General features: G+C 37.4%; 1 protein-coding gene across 4 annotated transcripts; it reads right to left on the minus strand.

Moving 5' to 3' along the window:
• Positions 1 to 596: 596 nt before the first annotated feature.
• LOC143875562 (deSI-like protein At4g17486) lies at positions 597 to 7,833 on the minus strand. Of its 4 annotated transcripts, none has more exons than XM_077377144.1 (4): positions 7,690 to 7,833; positions 6,071 to 6,333; positions 1,696 to 1,983; positions 597 to 1,057 (listed from the first exon to the last, which is right to left on the minus strand). In XM_077377144.1, the coding sequence occupies exons 2-4, from the start codon at positions 6,279 to 6,281 to the stop codon at positions 813 to 815; spliced, it is 744 nt and encodes a 247-aa protein (XP_077233259.1). In that variant the 5' UTR covers positions 6,282 to 6,333; positions 7,690 to 7,833; the 3' UTR covers positions 597 to 812. The 4 variants fall into 4 exon arrangements, with proteins under 4 accessions (XP_077233259.1, XP_077233257.1, XP_077233258.1 ...); XM_077377142.1 differs by having other exon boundaries at positions 6,071 to 6,372; positions 7,690 to 7,790; XM_077377143.1 differs by lacking the exon at positions 7,690 to 7,833 and adding an exon at positions 7,346 to 7,482.
• Between the last annotated feature and the right edge of the window lie 772 nt (positions 7,834 to 8,605).

Here is an 8,605-nt window from a genome sequence, read left to right on the forward strand (position 1 = left end):
AATAGGCGCCTCTTTGAAGGAACTTATCGGCCCATTTCTTTAACCATTTTTCCTTTATTAACTGAGTGGGTGTTTTCTAGCCGAATTGAAAGGATTCCAAGGAGGCAGAGGTAATGGGCATCTTACAAGGTATCAGACACCCGCAAGGATATGAGGCAGATCGTCTCATTGTGGAAGGTATGAGACAAAATCGGATCGGTTAACTTGCATAGAGTTGGCATAACTCATTTGGAGTTGTTTGATTTTCTTCGGCCTTGGGGGACTTTTTCTTCTAGTTCTGTATGTTTTCTTCTTGTCATCTTTTTGTTTTCTTGTATTTGACCAACTTGGTCTTGGGGCTTCCCCATCTTTTAATAAATCTTTTCACCATTCGGGAAAAAACACACACAAGGAGATGGATTTGTTTGAATGATATGGAAATTATTACCATTTTTTATTGTGTTTCAATGTCATGAGACAAAATCTTCTATCAATCACATGTAAGCTCAAGAGGCTACAAAGGAGAAAAAACCATCCTTGGAGACATGATTATCTCAGAGTTTTAACAGCAGAATATTGATTCACAAGGACAATCAGAATCACCCACAATCTGAAAAGGCAGCAAACAAGTATCTTTCTATCGTTGGCATAAAGAACAACATCCTACACAACTTACGCTCGACTTTCTTTAAGTGGCATGAAAGCTTACAGGGATTTTGGTCACCACACAACATTCAAGCTATCAATTCTTTCAACAGCCTTTAGTTGAGAAAAATTGTTAAGAGACATTTCTTCAATTCCAAAGCTGAGAAATGTGCGGAAAAGAAAACGCATTACCTTTCCTTCAATGGGCTGTTGTTGGACCTTCCCAAATGGAATTGTGGCAGGCACCCTTTTAAGGGTGAGTGTAGGAGGAAAGACAAAGTCAACAAGTGCTTCTTTCGGCTCGAGATCGAAGATAAGCTGTTGAAAGCACTTCTCAGTCTCCTTTTCTCGCCATCATAGGCTTGGTAATCAGGTTCATGCCCTACAGGAGAAACCTGGAGAGCCCCCGGCAGTACGCAGACGCAGAGTGATCCTACAGAAAATATGGTTGAATAAATAAAATTGACAACTTTGTGTTTGATGGATGTTTGTTACTTGGAGAAGAACACATATCGGCCTCCGACAAGGATGAGGCCGATAAATAAGCCATTGTAAATTGGACGGGAGCACGCAAGAGATCAGACAAGAACAGTGGGAGTCTGACATAATGATCAGAAAAAGGAAAATACCAACAAAATTATATATCTATACTGTTAGCACATATATATTAGCACATAAAAGTATAGTTATAAACAGAATTATATTAAATTAAAGAGAAAAGATGGCATTTGCACTTGTTTTGGTATCTGCAGCCCTGTCAATCATATATTCCATGCAGAGGAAACATGGATTTCAGCATATGGACAAGCAAAAAGAACTGTTGTTGGGGTAAAGGATACACAGACAATTTTGCAAGAGGATGTTCACAGAAGTTACAAAGATTACATATGCTGACTTCCTTTCCTAACAATATAATGCCTAAATTTAACCTCTTTTTGTAAAACCGTGATGGTTTCATAAACACTGTTAGAAATAAGGAAAGTGTGCGATGAATTGGAAATCTACGAAGATCTTTTCAGTGAGTAATGCATAGGAGTATATCAATATCATATACAAAATAGAAAGTGATACCTATACTTGCGAGCCGATTTACCCATTTTGGAATTGAGTTTCCAGTCAACTTGTAACAGATATCCTTGCAGAAATGGTTGCAGTTCTTAACAATCAAGTGATAGGTATCACCATGGTAGTTTACAGCATGGTGCTCCATGAACTCTCTGACCTGAATTGGGTCCAAGCATGTTGTCCCAATGAATATTGACTTCCTGAATTTGAACCCTGGACACTGCCGAGGCTCAACCTCAAAAACTCCACTCGTTGGATAGTCATGCGCCCCAAATGCATATTCTACACCATGAACTGTATACAAGTATGTGTGCCATCAGTGATTTGAAACAATTCTCAAAAGAGAAAAAAATTACAGTTTAGAATACCGAAAACACAATTGATTATACAGGAGGAAAAATATTAAGAAGGATCTTTCATGAAATCAATGGAGTAACCTGCAGAGTAAACAAGAAATCCCCTCAAATTCTTGAAATTGATCAACATACAGTTATTAATTAAACCCCACATGAGGAGTATTTATTCGAAATGTTCCGTAGACTCTTTTTTTTCAAAGATAACAAGATTTTTATTTTTTTTTCAAAAGAGAGAAAAAACAGAAAAGCAGCAGTTACAAGAGGGGCAGAGATTTCCCTAAAACTAAAGCAGTCTTATCACTCCTAAGTACCCCTCCTTAGCCAACATATTTGCAACATAATTTGCCACTCTTAAAGTGGGAAACAAATGAGAAATCTGACCCTCTCCAGAGATTTAACAACGTATTCCACCCAATGAGCTAACCTCCACAACCCCGTATCACAAATGAATCAGTTTGTAAAGTCAAAGGCCACGAGTTTGTAGTTCTCAAGTGTATGGCAATTAACAGCAATGCTAAATGAGAAAACTGGGTTGAGCAAACTCAATCCAAAAGGTTAAACACATCTTAACCATAAATTAAAATAATTAAAAAAGAAAAGAAAAAGAAAAATCAGTATCATGGACAGTTTTTGTTTAAAAAGTGTCTGGGAAAGACAACTATTTTAAAAAGGAAATAAAATAGGTATTAATTACCTAAAGCTGTATTAGAGAAAGTCAGATGTAAGCGAAGTTCCACTAAATTTTGGAAGCAAAAGGGATTTAGCTCCAGTGCTAATTAGGTGCATAGGTAGCCTGGCACGCTCAGGTGTAGCCACTTTATATGAATTTTTGATGGGCACAAATGCACTGAATCCCATTAGAACACTGAAATTAAGCATGCTTGGGCGAGAGTAACACTGGGATGACTGACATCATGGGAAGTCTTGTTGTTGCAACCCTCGCTCTTTTTTATATTGCTTTAATATTCTAACTTATTTCCTTCTTTGTACTGCATCCCCACCCCCTTGATCGCTGACTGCGTGAGAAGATACAGAAACATTTTTCTCTAGAACAATGTCGTCCCCTTCAGAAGGTCCACATTGTCAAGTGTTCGCAAGTTTTGCTAAAAGCGAGCCAGTGGACTGGGCATTAAAATCATTCAGGCCCAAAACTCGACTCTCTTGGCCAAATGGTAGTGGAGATTGTTCCAGTTCAGGGACAAGTTGTGTCCTAACTCCTAAGGGTGATCTTCTCCAAATATCGGAAGGATGATGGCAGTCTTTTGCCAAGCCAATGGCGGTCTTGGGACTGTAGATAAATGTTAGTGATGATGACTGCGATGACAGATTCGGCAACGTCATTCGAACCAGCTGTGACGGTGACTGTCGAGATCTGGGACAAGGACTGTGACAGCAAAAGCAGTCATGTAGAGGTGGAAAAAGAGAAAAATCGTTCAACAAAAAGGGATTTCAAATAACTTCTTCCCCAAGTGATTTTAAATCCTAGGAATCCATTGAATTTCAACCAATCCAATCCATAATTCCCACTTTGTGCCCCAAACGTTAGATTTGGATTTGAGGACACACAGGCTTGACTGCTTGACATCTCATGCCAAACATTAACTCCGAACAGGAAACCCCATGATTTGCTAACAGATCAGCGAATGTGCTGCCTTCTCTATGGCTATGAGAGAAGATACTCATCCTCAATCTAGAGGTTGCAGGTTCGATCCCAAGGAGAAGACACTCAATTCCCCAAAAAAAATGAGAGAAGACACTCAATTCCCCAAAATATGGTAAATCTCTCTTTAAAGAGGCATTTAAATCTCCAAGGAATGGGGGATTCCTTCTTAAGCCATCTAAGAGTGTTGGGAGAATCTTCCTCAATCCCCAACTTTTATGCACCAATTTAGGATACCAATCTAATATTGCTCCATACAGCACAAACCTCAACCTCTATCGCATCACCAAAGGGGCCTGCACGACATGATCATTAGAATATCTTGTTCCTACATGGCATAGGCGGGATCTGTAGTAGACAGCCTCTAGGCTTGCCCAATTAAGTAACCTAACCTTCATCGGTCAATGTACATTTTGGCCAGCTGAGACCACTTCAGGTATTCCATCCAGTTTGTTGTGATCATGGTATTAGGGGTATCAGTCATCCGAGACCCCAATAGCACTACCAACTCAACTCAACTCAACTAAGCCTTTGTCCCAAACTAGTTGGGGTCGGCTAATGAATCCTTTAGAAAATTTTCACGGAGATGGTGAAAGAATCTACCCGGCTCAAATTGACTAAATCTAATCCCAACACTAGTTGGGTTCGTCTACATGGATCATTTCCTTCCATTCTCTCCTATCCAAGGTCATGTTCTTTGTTATGTTCCTAACCATCAAGTCTTTCCTCACTGTTTCTACCCAAGTTGTTTTTGGTCTGCCCCATGCTCTTTTTACCCCAATAGCACTACCAATAACCTCCAAAATCACAAGAGTCGGTATCTTGGTCTTTGGACAACTGAACCAACCCTAGTTGACCATAAGAGTATGAGACAGCCTTCGGTCACACCCTGAACAGGTACCAACTTCAACCGACCATCCAACTACAACCCATGAACGTGAATCCAATAGGGAGCGGTAAAATGTATTGGGAGAAATTATCACACTTCTCTCACAACCCCACAAGATCAGATTCATCCTCAGGAATTTTATTCTAAACTAAATTTTCGCCATTTCCCCTTGCACAAAACCTAGATCTGGTAGGTCATTCCAGATTTCACAAAATCGGATTTTCGGATTTTTTGAGAGAACAACCCACTAGAGGATCCAAAGAAGCTCGAAAAAGTCTAAAAAATCACTCATAAACTTGTAAAATCACCCTTCATTAAACTCTACCTGCTTTTAGCTTCAAGGCTTGGTCGTATGAATGCCGATGTTGGGCATATGGCATTATGACATCACCTCTTGTGGCGTAGAGAAAAAACAGGAAAAGGGAGAAAAATGCAAAAACACCCACTATGATACCAAGTTGTGAAGAATAATAAACAAGAGGAAAAAAAGAAGAAGAAGAGAGGAGAAATAGGTTTTGAGGAGATGGAGAGAGTTTGTTGACTCTCCCCACTAAACAACATTTTATATTATAAAAAATGAAAACATATATGAAAATGCCCTTATGACTCATATAGGCTTATTTCAACTCAACTCAACTCAACTCAACTAAGCCTTTGTCCCAAACTAGTAGGGGTCGGCTTATTTCAACAAGATTCAATATTAGTTGATCATCGAGTTGAATTTCCTCGTGCTTTCTGTTGTGCGTCTCCGAGTATCCTCCCTATTTTCTCTGATGCCAACCTTATTGTATTAAAATACCATGGGCAAACCTTATTGTACTAAAATCCATTCACAGCCATTAGTATTAGTCATGGTGATCATTTTTTCACAATTATACCTATAAGAAGGGCAATTGTCCACGGCATTTCTAGTGATAATGATTGGACTTAGACGAATTGGATTTTTTCCCACCAGAAAACTGAAAGGAGAATCACTTCATGAATATCGAGTTTTAGACTAATAGAAATGTTTCAATTTTATTATTCAAAAAAAAAAATGTTTCAATTTGTACACTACATCAGCACAACAAAAGATGTGCCACAATGTGATTAGAAAAGAGGGTGAAATCCCATGTAGGATATGTAGATCTTCAACTAGACTATACACACTTTTCTGCTATTGGTGGTCTGCTTTCTTCTTTATTTATTTTGCTCTTATTAACAATAAAACTAGTATAACTACTTAGATGGAATCAATATAAGAACAGGAAATGTTAAGAACTTCATAGTTCTTCGACAGGCACCGACCACCCACAATCATCAATTCTGAGAGCAAATTATCAACAAATTAATGCTCTAAATGAAAATTGGTATTTAGTTAGTGAAAGTGGAACTTAACAAGAAACTAAAGTGTATTACCTTCAACACCAGAGTGAAATATCACAAGACCTGTTAGCCAAGGAAAGTAAAGTTTAACAAGAAACTAAAGTGTATTACCTTCAACACCAGCATGAAATATCCCAAGACCTGCCCAATAAACACAGTCATTAACGGGTGTTAAGTCATACACATTGAGATAAACTGGCATGTTGCCTGAAGTCAGTCCTTCCGAGCGCACTTTTGAGAACATGCAGAAACGGGTGGCTGATTTCACCCTCAGGCGAAGAGGGATGATGCCATTCCAGCTCTTCTTTGATTCCGGTTTCATGTCTCGTAGTCTCTGGTGAAGGAATGGGAATGGATCAATGTCCAATTCCAGCCTGCCCATAAAGAGAAACAGCATATGCATCAAACACTCTCTGTATGAAAAAATATCACAATAAGAAACTGCAAGAGAAAAACATAAAATCATGGGGGACATCTGCGAAAGAAAGAATAAAGGAAACAATGAAAATATCATAAAGAAAGTCGTGAATTTTAAAAACGAATAAACTCAAGAATTTCCCACCACAAAACCAATTATTATTCTTCGAAAATGATAATAGAAAACCTGGGACTAGCTTGGAAAGGTTTTGATCCCTAACTACATTTCAATGAAAGATGAGAGCTGCACACATACCCTAATTTTCTTCTTATTCAAAATCAATTTTCAGGACTAGGAAATTCAAATTTTCTAAAATAACCACTAGATGTCGACATCAAATATTACCAGGTACTGTAAGTCTTAACTACTTACATACCTTGATTTTCTTCATATTATGTCAATGTGTACAGTCAAAGAAATGTCAAGGATTCCCTAAGAAATGTCAATGTGTATCACTGAAAATTTCTCGCGCAAGAAAAAACCTCTGATTACCCAAAAGAACAATTCGAAATTAAAATGATATCCATTTCATTTGTGAAGGAAAAAGTACAATAGGGAAGAACATGGGAAGCCCATACTTCTTGGAAATTTTCCAAAAAAAGAAGCAGTGAAAAACAAGGAAAATTAAAACAAATTGCAAAAAAAACTCATAATTCTCATATTACTACTAAAGATTTCTCACAAAAAAAAGTACTTGGAATACAGAAATTGACACTTTGAATTCACAGCAGTATTACATTTTTCCAAGAGAAATATAACATGAGGGGACATGACATACATAAAAACCCGAAAATTTTTAGAATTTTTCCACAAAAGAACCAATTGAATGAAATAAGAACACCAAAAGAAAGAAACTAGATAAAAGAAAAGGCGGAAAATACATCAACAAAATCAGTAATTCAACAATTTGTAAACAAAAACAAAATGCATTGGGTAAAGATTAAAGGGGAAAAGAGATAAGAACTTACATTTATCTTCTAAGGGAAAAAAACCCAATGAAGAAAATAAACAAAAAAAAAAAGTGGCAGGCAAAACATTTAGCTTCTACTAGAACTACAAGAAAACCCAAAAAGGTATGACATAATCCTTCAAAGAACAGATCGAATAGAAAATGAAAAGAGTAAAAAGACAAAATCATGCTAAAAGCCATATCGAAACAACAAAGACGATACATAAACAAACTACAATAATCCGTCCAAAGCTATATATTCCAGCAAATAAAAACTCAATAACAACACCGAATAGACACAGAAATACAAACAAAAATAAAATGAAGAAGAAGAATAAGAAACAGATAATAAAACGGACTTACAAGTCTAGAGAAAACCATCATCAGAAAAAGAATAAATTTTCTGAAATTTGGAGAGATGAAAGGGAAAGGTGGCGAAGCGCTCTTTACACCTTTTCTTGGATATTGATATCGGCACTACCACATTTTAATAGTTGCACACATTCAGTGTGTCTTTGCTGTTTTAATTGACTTCCGGTAGCTTTTTGGGAATTGTAATAACCTTTCACAGCCGTTTATGTGATAAAAGACATGATGAGTTAGTGTAATGAGTAAAACATTGAATTGCCAATATCAGTAGACTTTTCTTTTTGTCAAACATTCTTTTTCCTAATAAAAGAACATTGGATTTCTTTTGGCCCCGTTTGGATGCCGAGAAGATTTTGATTTGGAATTCTCACATTTGCATGACATTTGGATCCCGATCAAATCCTTGAATTTCCAATTCAGCGATTGACAGTTAAAAATTCAGATTTTCAAATAAGCTGTGTGGAAATAAGAAATTAGAAATCCATAGATATGGCAGTTTCCTTCTCCCTCTTAGCTCCTCAACCTCTCTCCTCCAGTACCCCCTTCTCTATTTGTCTCCCTCGACATGAGCTGGTAGATCTATTCATTTTGTATTGAAAACTCAATTCCAAATCCAAATACAAAATCTGAGGTATCCAAACGGGCCGGAAATGTTATAGCACTAATGTATTTTGATGATCGCACTCCTCACTTTATTAAAAGTACAGAGGGCTCGCACCATAGGATGATCCAAACCATCCATTAGATGGGCCACAGCCTAAATAGGATGTGCCCCAAAAATTATTACCATAGGTTGATCCTATCCTTTATAGATCGGAAGGATAGGATCAACCTATGATAATAATTTTTGGGGCACATCCTATTTAGGCTGTGGCCCATCTAATGGACGGTTTGGATCATCCTATGGTGC

Source organism: Tasmannia lanceolata, unplaced genomic scaffold (genome assembly GCF_043159265.1).
Source record: "Tasmannia lanceolata isolate RefF3 unplaced genomic scaffold, GAP_Taslan_0.1 ptg000004l, whole genome shotgun sequence".
Taxonomy (NCBI): domain Eukaryota; kingdom Viridiplantae; phylum Streptophyta; class Magnoliopsida; order Canellales; family Winteraceae; genus Tasmannia; species Tasmannia lanceolata.